At 42.0% G+C, this 25,751-nt stretch overlaps 1 protein-coding gene across 1 annotated transcript in view; it reads right to left on the bottom strand.

The window, feature by feature from the left end:
* The window catches only part of GPR158 (G protein-coupled receptor 158), a 312,886-nt gene that overhangs the window by 24,132 nt on the left and 263,003 nt on the right, over window positions 1-25,751 (bottom strand). Inside the window, exon 7 of the mRNA XM_048837832.2 lies at window positions 11,203-11,441. Coding sequence (XP_048693789.2) covers window positions 11,203-11,441 — 239 coding nt within the window. The remainder of the gene's footprint in view (window positions 1-11,202; window positions 11,442-25,751) is intronic.

Raw genomic sequence — 25,751 nt, 5'->3', positions numbered from 1 at the left:
TACATGGATGGAGTTTTTAAATGATCTCTCCCACTGTTCACTACCTTGTTCTTATCTAGATTACATCTTACCCAGTCTTTGTGTTACCCAATTAATCAGTTTTATTGTATCCCCCAATTCCTAGGAACAGTGGCTGTTTTTAATGTATTTTTACATGATTTTGATAGCAATTCAGCTATTTCATGCTTTTAGTTCATTTGGAACACTTAGACTGGTTATCCAATACACTGAGCCAAATTCATGCCATATTCTACACCAGTGGTCGGCAACCTGCGGCCCGTCAGGGTAATCCGCTGGCCGGCCGCAAGACAGTTTGTTTATATTGACCATCCATAGGCACGGCCGCCCGGAGCTCCCATAGGCCGGGAACGGGCAGCCGTGCCTGCAGATGGTAAATGTAAGCAAACTCTCTCACGGCCCGCCAGCGGATTACCCTGACAGGCCACGTGTGGCCTGTGTGCCGCAGATTGCCCACCACTGTTCTACACCATTATTCATGCCTGGTGTAACTGAACCATAATGTCAACTGTACCAAAGATGAATCTCCCCCATTTTCAATTTAAAATTTCATTTGTAAATGTCCTTTTTTGGTGTTTTCACATTTCGGTGAGGAAGGGCAATGATAAGCTTGCACTGTGTAGTGCATGTTTATTATATACAGTGGACCAGACCCTCATCGGATGTAGACTGGTGTAGTTCTATTGACTCGATCAATTGATACCAGCAGAAGTTCTGGCCCTGTATGTTTACAATGTATTGTAGAACAGGGAGTTGTCTGTGGAAGTTAATTATTGCTCTTGAACAATGAAGTATTCTTTTAATGCACATGCCTCTGACTCCAAAGCCTCCTATCGCCCGTGTAGTTTATTAATTATCTTAGCACTAATTGGCATTTTAGTAACTTTCCCTATGATTTAGGCTTTCTTAATAAAAAGGTTTAATGTCTACATTCACTCCTAGCTGCCATTTACTTTATCTACAGTTCATATCCACTTTTCACATTTGTAGCTAAATCTTTACCATCCACACAAAAACGTGCAGATGGGGAAAATGCATGTGTAAAAGACTGATGGCTTTAGGGTGTAGAGCTTGCAATGCATTCTGCATGGCGTGAGAAGGATTAGAACAGCAGTTCTCAAACTGTGGGTCAGGACCACGAAGTAGGTTGCGACCCCATTTTAATGGGATCACCAGGGCTGGCATTAGATTTGCTGGGGTCTGGGGCCAAAGCCCTAGCATGACCCCTCACATGACTCCTCCCCACCCCACCCCACCCCACCCCCAGCCTGGTGCCCTGGCGCTCTCCCTGTCCCTTCCCCATCCCACGTTATCTGGGGGGGCTCTGTCCTCCCGCTGTGCTGGATACCGATTTCTGAAGCACAGGGCTCTCCCGGGAACCTCAGTGGTGAAAGGAGCAGAACCTGGGGCCACCAGGCGGCCCCACGCCAGCAGCTGTTCTGGCACAGCTGTACTGCCCCCAGCGGGCTGTACAGACCCAAGACAGGAGACAGCTGCGTGGAAGGGCTGGGAGCGGTACAGCTGTGCTGGAGGAGCTGCCAGCGTGGGACCACCCGGCAGCCCACAGTTCTGCTCCTTTCACCACTGCGGTTCCTGGGAGAGCTCTGCGGTTCTGAAAATGTGTCTTTCTGGTATGGCGTACTAGCGATAAATTTCTTAATGGTACGGAATACTTGTTTACTTGCACCACTGTTTATAAACGTACTTTCCAGTGGTGAATTCAGTTTGTAAAGTAGCATTCTGCAGTGTGTACAAGGCTCCTGCTCTCTAGAGGTGGCCTTCCAAACCACTGTCTAATCTGGCACACCTTTCAATACACTTCTTTCAGAAGGCAAAACCATTAACAACTACGATTTACTATACATTTACGAGGCAATTATGAAGCAGGTACCACTTGCAAAACACATAACTGTTCCATTACACTGAGGACATCTTTTCTCAGAATACTGACAGACTAGAACGCTAATTAAACCCATAACACAGGCTATTTGATTTTACTCAGTTTTAACTAGCATTTTATTTCCTCAGTCTATTGTCCTTATTTCAAGTTACGTTTCCTGAAATTCACTGAGCCATGATCTGGAAAGCCGGCTATTCCATCCATTTAACCACTCAGACTGTCTTTTGGAAGCTAAGTGAACACAATTTTAAAACAGAAAAAAATACTATGCCCTAGATTCTTCTTCTTCTCCCTGTAGAGTCTCTTTCTGCTTCGCTGCACTCCACCTCTCACCTGGAGGGCTACACTTCGCTGCACTCCACCTCTTACCTGAAGGGCTATGCTGTTTCATATTAAAAGTTCCTTTTCACAGACTGAAAGGATTTTCAGACATTGCAAGGATCTGTAATCCCTTTATATTTCTTCAGTTCTGAATTGTTTCCTGGATCATTCTGTTACCAGGGTTTTATCTGTCCCTTTTAACTAAGCTGTACTTATTTCAGTGTCATTTTAATCTTCAAAGAAAAACAATATGCATTCCTTTGCAATATACCATATATGGCAACTATTAATGACATAGGGCCAAATCCTTTACTGAGGCACAACTCCCAAGGACTTCAGTTGGGAGCAATGTGTAATATGACTGCCTGAGCTCAAGCCTCTGAACACAGTCTCTCCCACGCCCATACCATCCCCCCCATTTTATCCCCTCCCTTATTCCACCTGCTTCTCCATGCACTGACTCCACACTCTCATCAGTCATGCCACACCCCATCTTCATTACTGCATCTACTCTCCCACCCACATTCTCCTTCCACAGCCTCTCCCTCAGTTTCACTCTGTGTGTGTGTGCGTGTGTGCATACACAAAAGATAAAGAGGGAAAGAGAGAAAGGAGAGAGAAAGTGAAGGATGGAGGACAGCTGAGAGAGGGACAACAGAGGAGACTTTGAGCTCCTTACCCCCAGCTTGACATACCACTAGATATTGAGTGACAGGGAAGCCCTGGGACCTCTTCCCTGTCTCCTCAGACAAACAGCACAGGAAGTGGCTATGCAAAGGGGAAGCACCCACGGGGCTGTGGTATCAAAAGTATCAGGAATAGGGAAGGCCTAGACAACACAAGAAGTGGTCAGGGAAAGGGGAGCCCTGGATTGCCTCCCCAACCCAGGCCAGTGCCACTGAAAGTGCCCAAAGAAGAGGAGACCTGGAGCACCTCCCCATCTCAGTCAACAGCACTAGAGGGAACTCCTCTGAGTGGCAGGTACCTTGCTGAGCATCAGGTTTGCCAGCAGGAGCACAGCTATGCAAGCGTGTTGTTTTGATGGAACCCTGTGTAGGAACTGTGCCTAAGGCCTGGTCTACACTGCTGCTTAAGTTGATGTAAATTACATCATTCAGGGGTGTGAAAAAGTCACCCCCTCAGCAACGTAGCTTACATCAACCTAATGTGGTGTCTACACTGCGCTATGTTGGCCGGAGATGCTCTCCCGCCAACTTAGCTTTTGCCTCTTGGGGAGGTGGAGTACTGAAGTCAACAGGAGAGTGCTCTGCTATCGACTTATCACTTTTCACCAGACCCGCAAAATCGACACCACTGGATAGATTGCAACTGTGCCGATTTAGTGTGCTAGTGTAGACAAGATAACATAATTTGATCCATGCCTCTGTAGGTACTAAGAAGGGCAATATTGCTAGCAGGGAGCCTAATCCTGCACTGTTGAAGTCAATGGGAATTTTGCCACTATGATAGGTGGAAAATTAGGGCTACAATAATTGCATATGTGCGCAAAATATCGATTTCTTGTTCATTTGCCTTAGTAAATTAATTGGCTATGGATAATTAAAGCAATCATGATGTAATAACAAAGCATTTGCCATGAAACACACATGTAGATGTGTGATAAAGAATATTTGTATGCTGTATTTGACTGGTAACTTGGTAATATACTATACTTATGCATTTTGATTTTTTGAGGTTCAATCATTTTGTTAAATTTAGATTAAAAGTCAGCTGAAACAATGCTGTAATTTTAGAGGTTTTTAGGGCTAAATCCCATTTTAGTTTTTTTAATTAAAAATTTCAGTGGTTTTCAAATATTACACAAAAGTTTATAAGGGGCATAGAGATGAACATAGTTAATCCGGGAGCCAAGCAATTTAAATACATTTCTAGTTTGAATCAATTTGCCTCTTCAGTGCACATTCAATTGAATTGCTTCATATTCCTAAACAATATTTGTTATAGGCAAAGCTCATAGTACTGCCTATAGTTAAAGTACATTGACACTTTCCATAATAAGATCCTGTTTTCAGCAGCTTATAACTTTGCCAATTTTTAACTGTTTAGACTGAAATTTCCCATGCAGGTTGTCTGCCTCCGGCTAAATCTTTTTGGAATGTTTCAGCTAAAACAGTGCAGCTATTTCTGAGAACATGACGAAGAAAAAATAGGTTGTTTTGCCCATTAAAAAAAAAATTCTTACAACCATTTTGTTGAGCTCTAGCACCTCTATACTGAAGTACAGTCTTGAAATTTGGCAGGGGCACTTTGGTGTTAGTAATGTGATTTTTGCTGTCCCTGGGAAAAATGACCCTTCAAGTTAAAGAAGTATGGGCTGGATGAATGGACTATAAGGTGGATGGACAGTTGGCTAGATTGTCGGGCTCAATGGGTAGTGATCAATGGCTCCATGTCTAGTTGGCAGCCGGTATCAAGTGGAGTGCCCCAAGGGTCGGTCCTCGGGCCGGTTTTGTTCAATATCTTCATAAATGATCTGGAGGATTGCGTGGATTGCACCCTCAGCAAGTTTGCAGATGACACAAAACTGGGAGGAGAGGTAGATATGCTGGAGGGTAGGGATAGGATACAGAGGGACCTAGACAAATTAGAGGATTGGGCCAAAAGAAATCTGATGAGGTTCAACAAGGACAAGTGCAGAGTCCTGCACTTAGGACGGAAGAATCCCATGCACTGCTACAGACTAGGGACCGAATGGCTCGGCAGCAGTTCTGCAGAAAAGGACCTAGGGGTTGCAGTGGACGAGAAGCTGGATATGAGTCAACAGTGTGCCCTTGTTGCCAAGAAGGCCAATGGCATTTTGGGATGTATAAGTAGGGGCATTGCCAGCAGATGGAGGGACGTGATCATTCCCCTCTCTTCGACATTGGTGAGGCCTCATCTGAAGTACTGTGTCCAGTTTTGGGCCACACACTACAAGAAGGATGTGGAAAAATTGGAAAATGTCCAGCGGAGGGCAACAAAAATGATTAGGAGACTGGAACACATGACTTATGAGGAGAGGCTGAGGGAACTGGGATTGCTTAGTCTGCGGAAGAGAAGAATGAGGGGGGATTTGATAGCTGCTTTCAACTACCTAAAAGGGGGTTCCAAAGAGGATGGATCTAGACTGTTCTCAGTGGTAGCTGATGACAGAAAAAGGAGTAATGGTCTCAAGTTGCAGTGGGGGAGGTTTAGATTGGATATTAGGAAAAACTTTTTCACTAGGAGGGTGGTGAAAACTGGAATGAGTTACCTAGGGAGGTGGTGGAATCTCCTTCCTTAGATATTTTTAAGGTCAGGCTTGACAAAGCCCTGGCTGGGATGATTTAGTTGAGGATTGGTCCTGCTTTGAGCAGGGGGTTGGACTAGATGACCTCCTGAGGTCCCTTCCAACCCTGATATTCTATGATTCTAAGACCCTCCCCCCAAAAATCTCACTTTGCAGATGCTCAGTAGAGATTTATTAGAGCTTGGTGGTGAAATTCTCCACAGATTCCATCTGACCGAGTATGCTCCAGCTCAGAGCTACTGGAGATGAGCAAGACTTTCCCTTCAGTTGCTCTTCCCAGCAGCCAGAGCCCACTGCAGCACTGGGCACAAGTACTGAGAGCCAGAAGACTCTCTCCAATGCTCTCAATGCTCCCCTTATGTCCACTGAGTGAGGAGAAGGAGAAATCCAGAGCCGTCTCTTGGGTACGATGAATCAGAGCGATCACTCCGGGCCCCGTGCTTTGGAGGGCCCCACGGGCTGGTGTGATTCGCCAGTGCAGTCAGTCCCGGAAGTGACGGATTCATCACTTCCACCCTGGGCTCCGCAGTCCCCTAGGGATGGCCCTGGAGAAATCAACCACACTGAAATGCAGACAAGTGAAGACTTGGGTTCTGAGCATCAGGAGAGGGGATTGCAGAAGCCAAAAAGGGAGGAGCAGAAAGGGAGGGTGACCAGGAGCCAGGATAGGAGGTTGGACAGCTTAAGTAGGTTATCAGTGAGCTCCTGATGGAGACATTTTGGCCTCTTACTATTCTTCTTATCTTCATATCAAGATAGTTTTCTGTTATGATTTAATATTGTCTCCTTGAGAAACTGCCAGCTCTGCTGAACTCATTTTCCCCTTAGATTTTCTTCCCATGGGACCTTAACCTACCAGTTCTCTGAGTTGTTTAAGTCTGCTTTTTTGAAGTCCATTGTCTTTAGTTTGCTTCTCTCACTCCTTCCTTTCCTTAAAATCATGAAATCTATAATTTTACGATCACTGTCACCCAAATGGACTTCCATGTTTAGATTTATAACCCATTCCTCCCTGTTAGTCACAATCAAGTCTAAAATGGCTGTTTACTTAGTTACTTCTTCCACTTTCTGAAATAAAAAGTTGACTGCAAACCACAATACATTCTGAAAGGCAGAACTTGTTGGAAATTTTGTGTTTTGCCATATTATTTTTCCAACAGATATCTGGGTGATTACAGTCCCCCGTTATTACCAGGACTTGTGTTTTGGATATTGTTGTTATTTTTTTTTCTACAAATGCCTCACCCACCTCTTTCTCTTCATCTGATGGTCTATATGGTCTACCATGACATCACTCCTGTTTTTCCCCTTTGTAAACGTATTGTCAAACGTAATAGAAACTTAAATACAAAACATTCACAGTTGCTAAAGGGTTTGGATAAATATCATGATTAGTATGGAAAATACTCCATAAACCCTAACTCCCATAATCTCTGTCAACATAAAAACTTTATCTCATTATGGATTTGTAGCAGAACCTGGTTAACTTTCACTTCACTAATCTGCAATCTGGACAATTCGCTTTCTGCCTTTCACCAAAGATTTGACAGGAGAGTGCAATGATGAACTCTCACATTAGTAGGATTTTATTTTACAAAATATACTACAGAACACTCACTAGTATTCTATGAAGCTTTACACTCAATTAAAATTAATTAAATCAACAAGATACATTTTGTAAGGCAGCATCCTTGGTTTTCATTTTATATTATTAATCAAATATCTTCACATATGTGCTAATTTATAAAATGTAATAATTATCAATGGAACTCCCAGTCAATGGCGTGAATTAGTGAGGTTCCACACTATGTATTATTTCTCCTGCCAAGTCTCAGAAAGGAAGTATCCTGGTTTTGAAAACACATCCAGTTGGTCAAGAGCTTTTCAGATCTTTAGTTACCGCACAAATCATCCAGTGTGTGCAACTGTATTGCATCTGTAATATCTTCTGGTATCCGTGATACTGATTCATAGGATTCTAGAGATATCTGTATGAACATATTTGCACATGTAGTTTGGGTTAACAGGCAATATGATAAAAACTCACGACATTTCTACTTTTCCATTTTTGTTCAGGCTTGTATTCCAGCTTTATCTTCATTCCTATCTGATTCATTTTGATAGTCATCAACAAATCTAGATGTATAGGCATCTTGAAATACATTCCTTGTCAATTTCTAACGCCAAGCAGAGGAAATATTTGCCATTTGCATTGGTGATCACATTGGCTGGTCACATTTTTCTGTGTGAATGCTGTAATTCCGGCCGCTATTGCGGGTACAAAACCAGGAAAATAAAAATCTTTGTTTACCATTCTGTAATAACTAACAGTAGAAGAGCAGCAGGAATGCTCTAATATACTATTGTACCTGATAAGCAATGAAACTATGGGACAAACTAGTTTAATATCTGACAACAACAAATGCTTCACATTTTCTCCTCTTGTTATTTAACTTAAAAGAGAGATGTCTGATGATGATTGAGTTTTATAAACATGGGGTTACTGGAGAACTTCCTTTTACATTGTCCCTCACACTTTATTATATTGTATAGGATAACGCAACACACTTTAGACAGTTCTTCCAAGAGTACTGATTTACCTGGTATATTATCAAATGTTCTACTGAGTGCCAGTTTCTACCCACCAGCACAACATGGTCTGCAGGCCACTGGCTAGAATGTTAACAAAGAAATTAGGTATCTAAGGGCTGTCTCTGTCTGACCCAGAGATCTCACACAAAGGAAAGAGGGGCAGAACAGAGGGAATAGAGAGATGGCATGGGGTGGCCTTGGAACCATCTCATACCCACTGCAGTCCCTGGTGAGGTGGGAGCAAGGAGCCTAGCCAGTTGCTGTCTCCCTTTACACTGCCATGATGTCAGCCTTCTGTGTGCTACTATGACACCAAAGTAAAGCTTGCTAAAAGGAACTGCTCTTATAAACCATAGCCAGCTTCTATCCATCTCTTCTTCACTACTCCCTGGGAGCCACTGAGAACACCTTCTCCTCACTCACCAGCAGAAGAGCTCTATTGAAAAATTGGGTTGGGGGGGAGCCAGGAAGAGGATGAGCCAAGGGGATAAGGAGGTGAAACAATTGTCGAGACAATTATCTATTTCTGTCTCTGAAATATTGGAGAATTTGATATAGTTCGGTGGAAACAGATCCTGTGGCTCACCAATACCACTGGAGAAATAACAGGATTAGGTATGAAAAATATTAAAGGTAACTGCATATTGTCAGGTAGTCCTCTTTATAGATATACTGGACTTCAACATGGGAAACCCAGCACAACCTATTACAACACAAAGGGAAAACAAACATGCTGCCTTTCCTCTTCAACCTGTGATACAATCAGACAAGAGCGATTGCAGGTTGTCACTTCCCCCATACCTCAGCAATCTGTCTCAAACATGAGGAACACTCCTAACAAATAAATGAAGTTGGCAGTTTCAACAAACATGTCATCACTTTGACAATCAATTGTGAACCTGCACTGGGCTAAATCAGCCCAGTTCACACAAGGGTGATCTATCCAGGTCTGGTAGAACAGAAATAAAATGCTTGCATTAGGCTTCTCCATACTTTGTCAGTCTAAAGAGGATGTAGACTGGTTTCCTGGTTTCAAAGCTCTTATTTTCATGAGCACCAGATCACACTGTTCTTGTAGTCCAAGTTACACACCTTTGAAAATGATACAATATTCAAAATCTTTGGATTATGTTTCACCTTTCAGTGCAGATAAAAAGTGTTATTTCTAGGGCTGTCAGGCGATTAAAAAAATTAATCACAGTTAATCACGATTAATCACACTGTTAAACAGTAATAGAATGCCATTTATTTAAATAGCTTTGGATGTTTTCTACATTTTTCAAATATATATATTTCAATTATAACACAGAATACAAAGTGTACAATGCTCACTTTATATTTATTTTTATTACAAATATTTGCACTGCAAAAAACAAAAGAAATTGTATTTTTTGATTCACCTAATACGAGTACCATAGTGCAATCTATTTATCATGAAAGTTGAACTTACAAATGCAGAATTATGTACAAAACCCCCCTGACTTGAAAAATAAAACAATGTAAAACTTTAAAGCCTACAAGTCTACTCAGTCCTACTTCTTGTTCAGCCAGTCGCTCAGACAAACACATTGGTTTTCATTTGCAGGAGACAATGCTGCCCACTTCTTGTTCACAATGTCACCTGAAAGTGAGAAAAGGTGTTCTCATGGCACTGTTGTAGTCAGTGTCACAAGATATTTAGATGCTAGATGCACTTAAGATTCATATGTCCCTTCATGCTTTAACCACCATTCCAGAAGACAGGCCTCCATGCTGATGACAGGTTCTGCCTGATAACAAGCCAAAGCAGTGTGGACTGACACATGTTCATTTTCATCATCTGAGTCAGATGCCACCAGAAGAAGGTTGATTTTATTTTTTGGTGGTTCGGGTTCTGTAGTTTCCGCATTAGATTATTTCTCTTTTAGGACTTCTGAAAGCATGCTCCACACCTTGTCCCTCTCAGTTTTTGGAAGGCACTTCAGATTCTTAAACCTTGAGTCAAGTGCCATAGCTATCATTAGAAATCTCACATTGGTACCTTCTTTGCGTTTTGTCAAATCTGCAGCGAAAGTGTTCTTAAAATGAACATGTGCTGAGTCATCATCTGAGACTGCTATAATATAAAATATATGGCAGAAAGCAGGTAAAATAGAGCTAGAGACATACAATTCTCCCCCAAGGAGTTCAGTCACAAATTTAATTAACATATTTTTTTTTAACGAGCATCATCAGCACGTGTGTCCTCTGGAATGGTGTCCAAAGCATGAAGGGGCATACAAATGTTTAGCATATCTGGCATGTAAATATCTTGGAATGCCGGCTACAAAAGTCCTATGTGAACACCTGCTCTCACTTTCTGGTGACATTGTAAATAAGAAGTGGGCAGCATTATTTCCCGTAAATGTAAACAAATTTGTTTGTCCTAGCAATTGGCTGAACGAGAAATAGGACTGAGTGGACTTGTAGGCACTAAAGTTTTGCATTGTTTTGTTTTTGAGTGCAGTTATGGAACAAAAAAAACTACATTTTTAAGTTGCACTTTCACGATAAAGTGATTGCACTCTAGTACTTGTATGAGGTGAATTGAAAAATACTGTTTCTTTATCATTTTTACAGTGCAAATATTTGTAATAAAAATAATAATATAAAAAGAACACTGTACACTTTGTATTCTGTGTTGTAATTGAATCAATATATTTAAAAATGTAGAAAAAATCCAGAAATATTTAATAATTTTCAATTGGTATTCTATTGTTTAACAGTGCAATTAAAACTGTGATTAATTGTAATTAATTTTTTTAATTGCAATCCATTTTTTTGAGTTGATTGCATGAGTTAACTGCAATTAATTGACACCCCAGTATGCATCCGATGAAGTGAGCTGTAGCTCACAAAAGCTTAAGCTCAAATAAATTGGTTAGTCTCTAAGGTGCCACAAGTACTCCTTTTCTTTTGACACCCCTAGTTATTTAATTTTCCTATATGCTTTTCAGGTGAAGCTCCAAGGTCTGACAAACGCTTTGAGAGGTTTTGTTTAGTTTTTTGTAAAGTAAACGAGTTTTATTTAAAAATTAAGAGACAAGCCAAAAAGTCAACATACCAATAGCCATCATGTAATCCCAGCGGTCTAGGAGGCACATATTGAAGATCAGGTGGTCTGATGTTTGTCCCTGGCCAATAAGTGAAATATTTCTCTCCAAGTTTTGGCAGACTGCAGAAGTCCAGCCGATCAGGAACCAAAAGACTATCAGGAGAATTACAGCCAGCATCCTCAACACTCGGCCACCTGTCATGTATGGAATACGTTGAGCAGTTTGGGACAGGAATACCTTCAAAACTCTGTAAAACCAAAGAATGACATTTGAAGGATCATTACTTTCACATTTATTATATTTAAATTGAACTGATTGCTTATTAGAGACTGCCAGGCAACAAGAATTAGCGAATTTGACCAGTAATATTTAAAGCAAAGTTTGTGTCCAAATCCCCTAATCGGAGTTGAAATTTTTTCTACAATTGAAGAGCAAAAATACACAAAATCTTCTGTCTTGAGTCTCATCATATGAACAACCCTTGATGTTCAGCAATAAAATCTTACTTCAAGATTAGCATCTACATTTACTTTTACAGGAGAGAAAGTAAATGTAACTGGCACTTCTTAACAAAGAATAGAATAGGGTCTATTAAGGCAGAAGAGCCAGAGCTTAAATCACAGTTTGACTATAAATACAAGCTTAACACTACACGTTAAGTGAACTTGGAGATCTCAGTAAGTTCAACATTATTCAGCTGTTTTCTTCCTGACAGTTACACCATATGGAGGCATACTTTTTAATCTTTCCTTGTTTGATAGATATGATGTTCAGTTCTCCCTTTTTAGATACTAAATATTTTATATTTGATGCAGATTCCAAAACACTTCAGACAGGAAAAGAGATGGGATCAGGACAGATAATTTTTACAGGAGTGAGTCACGCACAAATTTCCTCTACCTTTATCAACCAAAAACTAATCTTGCATTCTCATTTTTAGAAGAAGGAGCTTGCTACAATTCCTGGATCCTTAAAAATTTAGCCTGACCAAAGGATTTCCCACCATGCAGGGTGAATGTCACAGAATAACACTGAGTTCCTCAGGTAGGAAAAATAACCACCCTTTTCTTGCATAACTGGGGGAATGTGAAGGGTATAAATTAGACCACAATTCAAGAAAAAATGTATAGCATGAAATATATGAAGCTTTGAGAATTATGGAAGCATTACTTTTAAACAATTTGAGAATTATACCAGCAAATTTCCTTTTCTATCTATTTTGGCTCTTCAAAGTCAAATTTTTAGATAATATTGAAAGCCAACATGTTAACCTGTTTTGGTTGGGATGAGTCAGGACAAGTCAAATTTCTTCCAGCACCATCTCAATGACTTTTGTCCATAAAATACTTTCCCAATGGAATTGGTTGAAGCTGTATTGTGTGATCACTTAAAACTAGATTGGACAGAGCCCTGGAGACATGCTGTATACTGTTATTCTGGAAGGTAGTAATGGCTACTATCGAGTTGGTCTTTGATCTACAGACAATCACAGACGTCATTCAAGCTGATGGATGTGCTAACCATCCTTCCTTTAGGATAAATGGAAAGAGCAATTAGCCCTCTTATGGAATGAAATAGCTGAAGACAATTGAAACTCCCGCTCAAGGCAACTGGCAGATGATGAAGCCTGAGCAGAGATAAGCTATGTGTTCTGAGGGGTTTCACCTGGACTGATTGCAAACGCAGGAATAAGGGGACTCACTGGTTGCGTGTTGTGTGTGAGGCTATGCCTACACTCATAGGCGCCGACTCCATGGGTGCTCCGGGACTGGAGCACCCACGGGGAAAAATTGGTGGGTGCTCTGCACCCACTGGCAGCTCCCCACCCTGACACCCCAGCTCACCTCTGCCCCGCCTCCGCCTCCTCCCCTGAGCGTGCCGCCGAGTCCTGCTTCTCCCCCCTCCCTCCCAGTGCTTGCGCTGTGAAACAGCTCTTTCGCACAGCAAGTGCTGGTGGGAGGGAGGGAGAGGGGGGGAGGAGGAGGAACACGACGCACTTGCGAAGAGGCGGGGCTGGGGCTGGGATTTGGGGAGGGGTCCAATAGGGCCAGAGAGGGGGCGGAGTCAGGGCGGGGTCAGGGGGACACGAGCACACACCAACGCCAAGGAAAGTTGGCGCCTGTGTCTACACTACAAGCAAGGGATGTGATTCCCCTGCTTGTGCACACATACTTGTGCTAGCTCTCATCAAGCTAGCATGAGTATAAATAGCAGTGTAGCCATGGTAGCATGGGTAGCAGCCCAAGAAACACCCGGTTTCAGACATGTACATACTCGGATACACTGTGTCTCTGCTTCAGTTACCTGTGTTACTATAGCTACACTGCTATTTATACTTACCCTAGCTCGATGAGTACACATAGCCTGAGAGGCTGAGAGCTGGCAGAAAGGCAGCAGACAGCGAGAGAAGCAGGGATGAAAGCAGCTTGGAGAGGGAGTAGAGCAGGGGTGGCCAACCTTGGCTCTGGAGCCCCATGCGGCTCCTTGTATAGGCACCGACTCCAGGGCTGGAGCTACAGGCGCCAACTTTCCAGTGTGCTGGGGGGTGCTCACTGCTCGACCCCTGGCTCTGCCACAGGCCCTGCCCCCACTCCACCCCTTCCCGCCCCCTCCCCTGAGCCTGCTGTGCCCTCGCTCCTCCCCGTCCCGTCCCCCCCGAACCCCCAGCATGCCATGAAAAAGCTGATCGGGAGGTGCTGGGGGACGGGGGGTGGAGCTGATGAGGGGCTGCTGATGTATTACTGGTTTCAGAGTAGCAGCCATGTTACTGTGGCTCTTTGCCAATGTACACTGGTAAATTCAGGCTCCTTCTCAGGCTCAGGTTGGCCACCCCTGGAGTAGAGGGACAGAGCTCATTGGGGCACAGGATTGGCTGGAGAGGCAGGCCTGGAAACTGTGAGCAAGGAAACTCCAGCTGTTTGATTCCTGCTGTGTTCAGGGAAACAGGACTTTATATACATTCCCTGTAAACAAAATATCTGACTTGTATAATCAATTTCTCCTCCTAAAGGAAACAACCTGGCAAGCCCCCAAATATTGATTAACTGCATGGGTCCAAAGAGGCAACAGCATGGACAGTCCTGCAGTGGCAGCTGAATGTATAAAATAACCTACCTGAGCAATTTTTCTTAATTTCTAATTTCTATTATTTTATGGCTTTTCTGAGTAATCCTGTCAAACAGCTCCGTTAAACAATTCATTGATTTTTGTGATACAAAAGCTATATTTACACACATTAAATGATGAGAAAAGGGTTAAGAAGTGGGCAGAGTGTATTGCTGACTAGACTTCCATAGGGGAGGCAAAGTTTGCTGGCTATTTTCACTGGCGAAACACAGTATATGGGGCTAGCTACTCAGCCTGTTTAAATCAGTATAATTCCAATGAAGTCAATGGAGCTATGCCAATTTACGTCAGTTGAAGACCAGACACACATTTTCTACTTACTGGACTTTTTTTAAAGTAAAGTAAAGTTTTAAAAGGTCGCATCTATCAGTGCAAGAAATGTAATTGAGAAGATTCAGGCTCAGACTCTGCTATTTTCAGTACAGCTGAGCTTGCCATCACTTTTGCATGACATAGCACAGATGGCATAGAAACGTTGATCTAGAGATGAGCATAACCTTGCATATACGGAGACACCCCACAGCTCTGCCAGTGCACTATATTAGCACTCCGGTACAACAACTCAATCTACTACTGAAAAAAACTTTTCAGAATCATCTTCTCGCAATTCTACATGTGCAAGAGCATTGCAAATGCCAAAAGAAATACAGGAGAACCAGAATTTCTAGAACATTCTAATAGTGTTTCTTACCATGATGTCAGCAGAACTGTTGGAAAAAACATGGAGAACTAGCACACCAGTGACCCAGCAACAATTTACATCTATCACCCACAATAACAATAATAAACTCAAAAACTTAAATGATGCCCCTCATCTGGATATCCCACTGTGTCTTCTGTGTCTGTCCTTGAGACTGACTCTTTGGACCAAGATGTCAGCAGTTAATAAATAAAAGTAGTTGGTGTAACCTGAAGTAAAGCGTGCACTGGAGATGACTGTATGCTTCAAACAAACAGAGAACAGAAGGCAAAACCAGCTGGTACATGGAATAGATGCAGTGTCTAGAGACTGTAAATGAGTAATGGGTCAGTATTTTAATTTTGTCTGTAAATTGGTTACCACTACCCCTGCATTGCTATTTAGGATCAAATGCTTGCCTTTGCTGAGTGGGTGTGCTGGGCTAAGGGCATGAAAGAGAAGAGAGTCTCTTGGGGCTGTGGAGCTCCAGTGGGCTAATTTGCTCAACATTGCCTTGAATATTCTACCTAGCTGTTGCATGGGCCCACTAGGAGTAGGGGAACAGGCCTTCCTTCCATCTGTCCCCCCAATCCAGCTGTTAGGGACCAGATCATAGGCAGTCAAACCTAGTGGGTCAGAGCTGGAACTGGCATCAGGAGCCAAGCCAAGGGTCAGAGTGGAAGATAGGAATTGAGCTGTGGGCCAGTAGCCAGAAAATGAGCCAGACTCAGAGCTGGGCCTGGTAGCTAATGGTCAGGAGCAGAGCATAGGGGCATGAACCAGAGAAAAGGCAAGGATCAGGCATGAGGCAGGAGCGGGGCAGAAATTGAGGGCAAGGGCAGGAGCAAGGCATGAACCAGGAACAAGCACAGGAGAAGAGCAGGAAGTGGGAACAGGAGTTGGATGCAGATTGCAGGAAACATGCAAGAGTGGGGTCTAATGCTGCAGCAACAGAAAGTCCACGTGGTTGCTCTGTCATAAATATAAAGGGAAGGGTAAACCCCTTTAAAATCCCTCCTGGCCAGAGGAAAAATCCTCTCACCTGTAAACGGTTAAGAAGCTAGGATAACCTCGCTGGCACCTGACCAAAATGACCAATAAGGAGACAAGATACTTTCAAAAGCTGGGGAGAGGGAAAAACAAAGGGTCTGTCTGAGTGATGCTTTTGCCAGGGACAGAACAGGAATGGAGTCTTAGAATTTAGTAAGTAATCTAGCTAGATATGCGTTAGATTATGATTTCTTTAAATGGCTGAGAAATTAAGCTGTGCTGAATAGAATCCTGATTTTACAGAGGTGATTCTTTTTATTGTTACTTCTTTTTTACTGTTTCTTCTATTAAAATTCTTCTTGTAAGACCAGAATGCTTTTTTCATGTTCTTAAGATCCCACGGTTTGGGTCTGTGGTCACCTATGCAAATTGGTGAGGATTTTTACCAAACCTTCCCCAGGAAGTGGGGTGCAAGGGTTGGGAGGATTTTGGGGGGAAAGACGTTTCCAAACAACGCTTTCCTAATAAAATAAACCCTGATAAACTTTTGGTGGTGGCAGTGGAAGTCCAAGGGTAAAGGGTAAAATAGTTTGTACCTTGGGGAAGTTTAACCTAAGCTGGTAAAAGTCAGCTTAGGAGGTTTTCATGCAGGTCCCCACATCTGTACCCTAGAGTTCAGAGTGGGGAAGGAACCTTGACACATGCAAGAGTGGGGTCTGATGCTGCAGCAACGGAAAGTCCACATGGTTGCTCAGACAGCCCACCCCAGTCATTTCTGGCTCAAGTAGTGCGTGTAAACCAATCAGGTGACCACACACCTTGGGCATTCCAACAGACTTCCTGTGGGCCTGATGTTTCAGGATTTGGTGAATTGCTGCTTCGTCTCTCTCACTTGGAGGTGACAAGAGAGCATCAGAGACCCAAGCCCATCACTGACCCAAGTTTAGACCCACTGAAACAGAAGACCTGCACACTCAGATCCTTACAGCAGTATAGCCACTCTAGCCAATGAAGGATTTGGCCCAAAATTTATAATGACCTGTCTGGGGGGTAATAAATGGCAATGTTCATATTTGAGGATATACTGGTGATACCTTAATGAATTACTGATCAAACAGACTAAAGAATTGAATGATCGGGGAATTCAATTATGCGTTTCCTAACAAATCATATTGGCTTTTAAATAGACATTGATTCCATGATTCCTTACCCTGGATTTAAAGAGGACTTGTATTATAAGAGACAAGCCCAGCCCAGCCCAAACTTGTCAGACAAAGTGTGACTCAGAGGAAAGAGAGAAATGCTATTAAGCGGGCGTGGGATTTCTTTTTTTCTTAATGCGTGGTAACAACTACCTTTGCAAGCACATAAATCTAGGATCTAAACGTGGTCCTAATCTATAAGCTGTTTCTGTATAAGTCCTCCCCCATATCTCCTGAGGGTTTTCTACTCCCTGTTTTCTTCTTACATTAAGTGTAGCTATTGTACTGTATCTTTAAACAAATATTAATGTTTATACAACACACAGAAGGTATTGGATTGGATTTTGGAATATTCCACTGGAGCCAGAGGAACATTATTAAGGTAATTTTGAGAATCTTTGACAAAAGGCCTATTAAGAGTGTAGGGAATAATTTATGTTGCCATAATTTCTATGTATGTGGGTTAGGGTGAGGAAAGTTTAAAGTAAGGAGGTGAGTTCACATGCAGGAATCAAAAGGCTATCAGTAGGAGATTGTGAAAAGGGGCTCAATACTTATCTCATTTAAGTCAGTGGCAAATTTTCCCACCGACTTTAATGGGAGCAGGACTGAGCCCGGTATCATGCAACTTTAATAATATGGAAATATTAAAAATACTTTATTTGTTTTCATTGATATTTATTAATTTGAACTAGATCTTGTCAATCCATCCACATGTAGATTTGGAATGAGAAAACTGATTCTTATTTTCTTAAATTAAATCAGCCACCTAGATTACAGTATTTTCCCATGCTGTATACATGTTTTGTATTCATCTTTCATCTCTGTGCCTAAAATTTCAATCCAATGTTAAATGTAAAATGGGCCCTCTGAAGAAAGCTGATTTTCTTGTGGAATTCTGATCAAAATGTTTCAGTGTGTGGAGCTGACTCTGAAGAGTACAGCTAGAGAGTCTTTTGACATACCAGCTGAGGTTTGTTTGTCCCTTGAGCCTCCCCATTTCCCAGCTCACTCTTGTGCTACATGCTTTGGTTTTGGTTGGCTGCTGTCCTCCATTCCAGGGGAGACTGCACTGCATATATGTTGTTTTTGAAGCACTGTAGTTTGCTTATTACCATATTGCCAAGATGTCCCACCCTCATCACAAATGGACAAATGGCTGCTCCTCCTCTGCTTTTGCCCATTCTGGATCTGGGTCTGTGTTGTATTGACTATCTGGGGACTGAGGGGTAATAAGGATCAACACTGGACCTGCCGTGACACATAACCAGGTTTCAATAATGCAGACCATATTGGATCTCATCTGCACAAAATCCTTGTCTGCTATCCATTAATTATATCTCTTAACGGAAATAAACCACCCCATGGATCAGTTTCTGTACTAACACCCCAGGCTATCCCACTTAGATCATTGGTACTGCACAGGATATAAATCAGCACAGAATTTGACCCCTTAACTGTAAAGTTATCTGATCACTCAGAACTATCACAGCATAATACAACTCTTATTTATGGTGTTAAATAAGGAACCCAGTCAAACCATTCCCAAATTATTAGTAGCAGAAACATTACAGTCTGTCAACTTTTCACCTTTGGGGTTAAGCTGCATGGTTACTTCTGCTTCTTCAACATCTACAGATGTCAATAATAATGTCCTGTCTAAAATTCCTAGAATTTTGAAAAACACCTGCTACCAAGAGAGCCTCTATAGTGTCTTTGACTCATGTCCTTGAGCCACTGCTGTTACTTTTGTTAACATAAACACTTCAATTATTTCTCTGTGGCAGACATATTTAAAATGATTATACATACTTCACCTGCTAAAAATGAATTCTGTACGTCAGCTCCTCAAACATCCTTTTCCATAAGCAACCCAATCCAGTCTAACCCTTTTCCCCAATTCAAATTGAAGGTGATTTGTTGTAGAAACATTAAGTTCACAAGGCTCCTTCTTCTGGTGCTTTGGTCTAACAACTATAAATCCTTCAGGCTACACAAGCAGTGGCTAAGCTAATTATTTGCTTCTAAAAATCACCAGGTGATCATTATCTTTTTGTAAATCTAAAGCCATTCAGTTCTTTACCCGTACCAAAGACTTTCAGAATTGGCAATACAAAAGATCTCAAGGTCACTATTTAGCCAGAAGCTTATACTGTGAAAATAGATCTGAGTAATGCCTGCCTGTTAATCTCCTCTCACCATAGTTCAGCACATTTTGAAAACCTCTATTTCAAAACTAGGTTCACTTGGAGTTTATGGATTTGAACTCACCACTCCAACTAAACGTCAGGATTGCAACCTGCGTTGAACTGAACCCACCGATTTTAATTTGACTTAATTTGGTGAATGAAAGCAGTAGGTTTGAAACAGTTCTATTTCCTTTTAGTTTTGCTCTCCACAGACATTCTCTGTTGCTGAAAATGTATATAGACAGTTTTAATAAGCCTCTTCAGAGGCAGACATATTTTTCCACTGGTCAATCTTAGGGTACTATTGCCCAGATGTGGTATATTTCTGTTCCCAGCTCTGCCACTGACTTCTAGTGTGACCCCTGCCAAGTCACTTAGTCTCTCTGTGCCTCAGGTTTCTCCATTTGTTAAATGCGGATAACAACTTTTGCTTCTTCCACAATGCCCCAAGAAAGGAGTTAATAACAACATATAGCATAGACGCTAAATACAGTTATTCCCTCCCTTGGGTTTTCCGGTGAATTCTGTCTTAAGCATTTGCTTAATTGCTTTGCTGGATCAAGGCATCAGATCTTTAGGACAGGGACTAATTTTATTTATATATGTTGTTCAGTTCAACCACACCGTTGGTCATTTAATAACACAGTATTTCCAACCCCAACTGATCAAAAATCATGAGTCAGACCCCCAAAACTCATAAGATTGGCTTACAAATCCTGAGGTGTTAAAATAATAAATATAGGTTCTTTTCATTTGCCTTCTAAGTTTTGAGCCATTATGGTTCAGTTGGCTCACATTTTCTTCACAATCATGATGGCTAGAAATTTACTTTTTTTTAAAATGAAAGCAGAGAATCTTGTGCGTTCACATAGTCCAGAAGTTAGGGCTTCAAGAAAAATACCACATATATTATGAGATTTGTGATAACATTTCAAGAGCTGGCAACACTGATAACAAAAGCACTTGCCTACCTCACAGGATGTTGTGAGGCTTAGTTCACTAACTTTTGTAAAGCACTTTGAGATCCTTTAATGGAAAGCACTATAGAATAATTGTACAAGGTATTATTCTGAGTCAGAAACCAAAGACTAGTTCACTAACCATAAGTTAGGCGATTAAATATATTTCACTCTGCCACCAGATTTATTGTGGGGACTAAAATATTTATCAATTGCATATTCACAAATTATCTTATTTTTCTTTATTTTTAAAAATAAATGTTATTTGACAAACATTAAATAATATTTTAGCAACAGAAGAAAAAAACAACAAGAGAGTCAAGAAAAGTATGTACTGGGATACTTAACTGTTTTTACTCTCTGTCTTGTTTTATATATGGCCAATATGACATGTTAACTGTTAATTTACCTACGGTGTAATTGTGTTTGAAACAGACAGATATCATACCTTTAAAATAATCTACTTTTTTAATTCACTGACTTTCCTAAAGTCAAATTAAATAGCAAGTTTCTGCACTAAATCAACCACTAAATCACCTCACCTCTAACTGGTCCCTTCTGATTTATTATTGCTTTGAATAATAGTATTGAAAAACATTAATAGAGCTATTATCACGACTTAATACAATTCTGTTACTGAATCTTCTAATGGAATAAATTAGTTGAGTTAATGCAATGCATTGCAAAATTCAGGCTTGTAACCACAGTAGGATCTATGAACTCAGTGATTACTATGAAAACTCAAACTCTTACTGTTATGTGAAAAATAGAGTACAATTCATTTACTCCTAGAGCCACGTTCTGTTTTCTTTGCACATACCTACATGATTATAAGATTGTACTGAGAGGTCTAACCCGGTCAGACAAGATTAAAGAAATATATTTAACAATATAAACTAGTTCTTTGAAACGAGCAGTGGATAATACCAGTAGATCCTAGACCAAATCTACTTTGCTAAATCCGGCATTAACACTTCCATTTTTAAAACACAGCTTTGAAGCAGCCCCATTTGAGAAAGAAATGGGCTGTAGATACTGTATCAGATTATTTAGAAGGCACACATACATGATCATTAACTAATATCATTTCACTATTACAGAACTTCCTCTCCATAAATTCCAACTTATTTATTTATTGTTCTCTCTAAGCATTCCCCAAGAACACTGCAGAAAGTGGAGCAGCCATTATGTGCTCAGTAATAACTCATACAGTGCAGATAAGAAATGTTGGCCAGGATGGAGTCAAAAATGGAAGGATCAGAGGAATTCAGTTCCCCTAGTTAAAATACTAAAATAAAGAAAAGAGTAAGAATCACTTCAGAAATACTGTATATATACGACCATCTGAAAAGCTGTTGCAGAGGGATGGATTGTTCTGCTCTGATTAGCCTCAGCTTGGCTTGCAAAGTGTTGGCAGTAAGGTACACAGCTGTGTGCAATACCCCTGTGTTTGCCTGTAAAGTACTTCTCCATAAATTATGCACACTATCAACTAATGGTATTGTTATTTAAACAGATCAATTAAATTCAAACTCTGGAGGAGATGAATTACATTAATAACACTTTTTTCTGCAGTTTCAAATAATGTGCAACCTTTAATTAAAGAAAAGATTTGAAAATTGTCTTGTTTCAGTAATGTCTGGAGATAACGAATCCTTTCTTAAGATTCAAGGTCTTACTGTCAGATAAATGCTCTTTCAGCTGTATGGTGTGTAGCAATGGGAAGATCCACTCACTAATTAGGTTAATTGTGAATTAATATGCCTTATGAATGTCACAGAGGATCTCTCCTTGAAACAATTTTTTTTATTTTTTTTTAAAAATGTCTGTCTGAATTTAAATTTGGTGAAAATGATTCAGGAGAAAAGTTGCATCTCTTAGCAAGTACAAGCTTCGGGCTTATTTCTCATGACCTAGTGACTCACTGCTCTAAGCTGTGTACACACTGCCAGGAATCTCATACAACTTGACAGGATTATCTATTGATGGTAACTCAGCATTAAAGGTGTGTCTAGTCTGAAATAACTATTTTTGATCTTTATGTATGTTAGTGCAAGAATATGGAGGGGAGGTGCAAAGAAACTAATGAACAGTGGTTTTAGCAGTAAGCATGCTGCCTCAGGCTTCTTCTTGAGATCTTAAATCCTTTAGAATATCTGTTATTTAACTGATGCTATGAGATCCTCTATGCTTTGATCAGATGTGTAGTGAAAGCACAAATCAGTTTAGTAACATACAGTGGGAAAATTCTGCTCACAGATGCACTCCAAGATACATTATTTCTCTTTAGTAATAATATTTAGTATGGTAAAACGTTCCACACACTTAATGCAGTGGGTAACATGCCATCCTCATTCCACATACAAAGCTATATACATCCACCAAAAACAGCATATGGCTTTGTAGTGAGAAGGTGTGGCCCCCCTCAGAGAGGGATCACAACACGTCCCCTGGAGGGGCCAAACCTGGAGAACCACGTCCGCCCTGCCGGAAGCGGAAGGGCAGGATAGGAACAGAAAGTGCAAAAGGCAGGCCCTGCAGCTCAGTTGGGCGGGAGCCACTAGAGGAGATGGACGCATCCTGCCTGCTGCTGGAGCCTGCAGAGGAGGCCTTCTGAGGATGGAGCTCCCAGGACCTCTGGCCGACCAAGACGCTGAGGAGTTGCCAGGGCTGCCACCTGAGGCCTGGCCGGATCTCCACAGGCTGCTGGCTGACCAAGACGCTGAGGAGATGCTGGGGCTGCCGCTTGCAGACTGGCCAGAGCTCCCCAAGATGACAGACACAGGAAGGCCCGAGGGGGAGAGTAGGAAGCAGCCCAGGGAAACCAGGCAACAGTCTGGTTGGGAGCTGGCCTGATAGAAGGTCAGCATGTTGCGGGGGGATCCCTGCTGACCCCGTGGCAGACTACTCCGCCGCTGTTAGGGCCCTGGGCTGGGACGCGTACATGTTGGAACAGGGGAACCAGAATGTGACTTGGGACTTAGCCAAGGAATACTACTGTGACATTATAGTGGTGCTGAAAAACCTAATAGAGTATTGTGACATACTTCTGTTGTGAGCCACCTCGGTGAGTTTCAATCACCTGCAGCTGACACTGATGTACTAACAGAAAGCAGACAATCAGCAGAGGCTCTTCAAGGGTAACACATTTTGGCCATCGTTTTGTGCTGAGGAGAATTTTAATGCACTTTAAGGGCCTTCTTGCGCAATGTTTTTGTTATATGTTAACTGCTCTTTTTCGGGTTGCTCTATAGGGAGCACTTAAGTAGGGCCCTATGAAATCCGCATTAACGAGAATACGGACAGAATCACAGAATCCTGCTCTCCCCGGCACTACGACCACAGCAGCTGGCAAGCAGGGCGGGCTGCGTGGCTGAGCTACCTGCAGCAGCCGCATGTAGGAGAACTAAGCTGCTTTGGATCAGGAGCCTCCTGATCTGTTGTCCTGCGCAGAGCCAGGGAGGGGCTGATGTTGGGGTGTCCCCTTCCCCCCCACTGGTGTACCTGGTCTCTGCTGACCTGGGCGGGGGGAGCAAGGGAGCGCCTGTCTGTGAACCAGTCTCTGGCTCAGGAGTGGGCGCTGCCGGCTGCTGTCTGAACGAGTGTTCAGGCTGGTGAGTACCCTGCTTACGGAGACAGCGTGTGGACACACTAACTCAGGTGCACACACTCCCCCAGTGCACACAGTTTCTCTCTCTCTCTCACACATACACACACACATGCACACACACATACACGTGCACTCCCCTCCATGCACACTTGCTCCCCACATACACTCGGGCTCTGTCTCTCTCTTTCTCTCTCTCACACACACACTCCTCCCCTGCACACTCCTGTGGACTTCTTATGTTACTGTTCAGCAGTGTTACTGAGCGCTACTTTAAAAAATCATTCAAATGTGTTACTTTTACTGTATATTGTATATCTGCAGGATGTTTTGTTTAAATTGCAGGATTTCTTTCTAAAATCATTTTTTCCCATTTGCAATCCAATTCTGAACATTTTTATTATTCATAGTAAGGCTAATTTTTGTCAATGTATCAAACAATTTTGATTAAACAAACCCATAAAGATGGAATTAATATTTTTAAAAAGGAAAAAAAATAATAATAAATCTGAAAATGCACAATAATAAAATGCATTTCATAGGGCCCTACTTAAGCATTATTAAAGTAATTTTTTTAAAGTTCTGTAAAGCTTTGAGAGGGACTTCACACATTCCCTCCTCACAATGTTTTCTGACATCGTTGCCTACAGCACTTATCAGGTGCTATACATGATTACTCCTTGGGCATAAGTACTACCATGGTTTCAAGAACTCATGACTGTTTGGTAAGGGTTGAGTAAAAGCACTGCTCAGTGTCAGATATCTTCAATGTTAATTTAGTTTTGTTTCCGTTGTCTGTATTATCACTTAAATTATTAACAAAGATATAAATATGATTCACTTAACTTGCCTTCTGGTTTTCATTCTGGTGCTTTGTACAGCATCAGTTATTTCGTGGCTTACTTCATTGTCACGAACACTTGTTTTTAAAAAATGACAAATTCATAGGCAGTGGAGGGAAGGGGTTGTCGGAGAGAGGAAATTGTTTGCATTTCCATGGCACCAGACTTTTAAGCAATCATAGTCATGTGCTGTGAATTCTGCTACTCCACCCCAAACATTTGGGATGAACCCATGTCGGGGTGGTGCAGTGGTGGGGGATGTGGTGTGGTGGTGGGGGATATGCTGAGGCATGTAGCATCACAGCAAGAGGGGATGTTGGCAGGGAAGGTGGGGGTCCATCCACTGTAAAACTTACCAGTGTTTCCTGCAGTGTCTCTTGGACTTTCTCAGGGTGGACTTCCTCATTTGGGTACACCATGTAGGTGTAGGATCATATGCTCCTCTTCCTCCATGTCTCCCTTCCCGGTCCCTGCAATCTCCTGACTCTGCCCCTCATCAGTGTTCCGTTGTATAATGAGGCCAGTGAGTTAAGGAGGGGTCCGTGAGTCACTTCAGGCTCCATACTCACAGCCCTGGAGAGCACCTGGTCCAGCTCATTGAAGCAAGGGCATATGTTAGGTCCCCTCCCGGAGTGACCATTGGAGTCCTTCACCCTTCATTACAAAATCCTGAGGAGCTTCATGCATTCCTGGTGCTGGGATGGAGTCCGGTGAATGCCAGCCTCCTTGAAATCTCCCGGTACAGGGGAATGTTCCTGCTGACCTGGGAGAAGTCGCAGAGGATGGTGTACTCTGACCACACATTGATCAGCACCTGGGTGTGCTCCAGAGACCACATAGCTCCTCTCAGACCATGATCACCTGTATTGATCAATAGATTTTAGCAGAAAACTGTTCTGAAGGGCTCAGCACAGGTTACTACTATTGCTGGAAATGGGAGTTTGGGGTGGGGAAGAGTGAAGT

This window comes from Caretta caretta, chromosome 2 (genome assembly GCF_965140235.1).
Source record: "Caretta caretta isolate rCarCar2 chromosome 2, rCarCar1.hap1, whole genome shotgun sequence".
Taxonomy (NCBI): domain Eukaryota; kingdom Metazoa; phylum Chordata; order Testudines; family Cheloniidae; genus Caretta; species Caretta caretta.
Note: the sequence above shows the minus strand (reverse complement) of the source record. Positions and strands in the feature narration are given on the sequence as shown.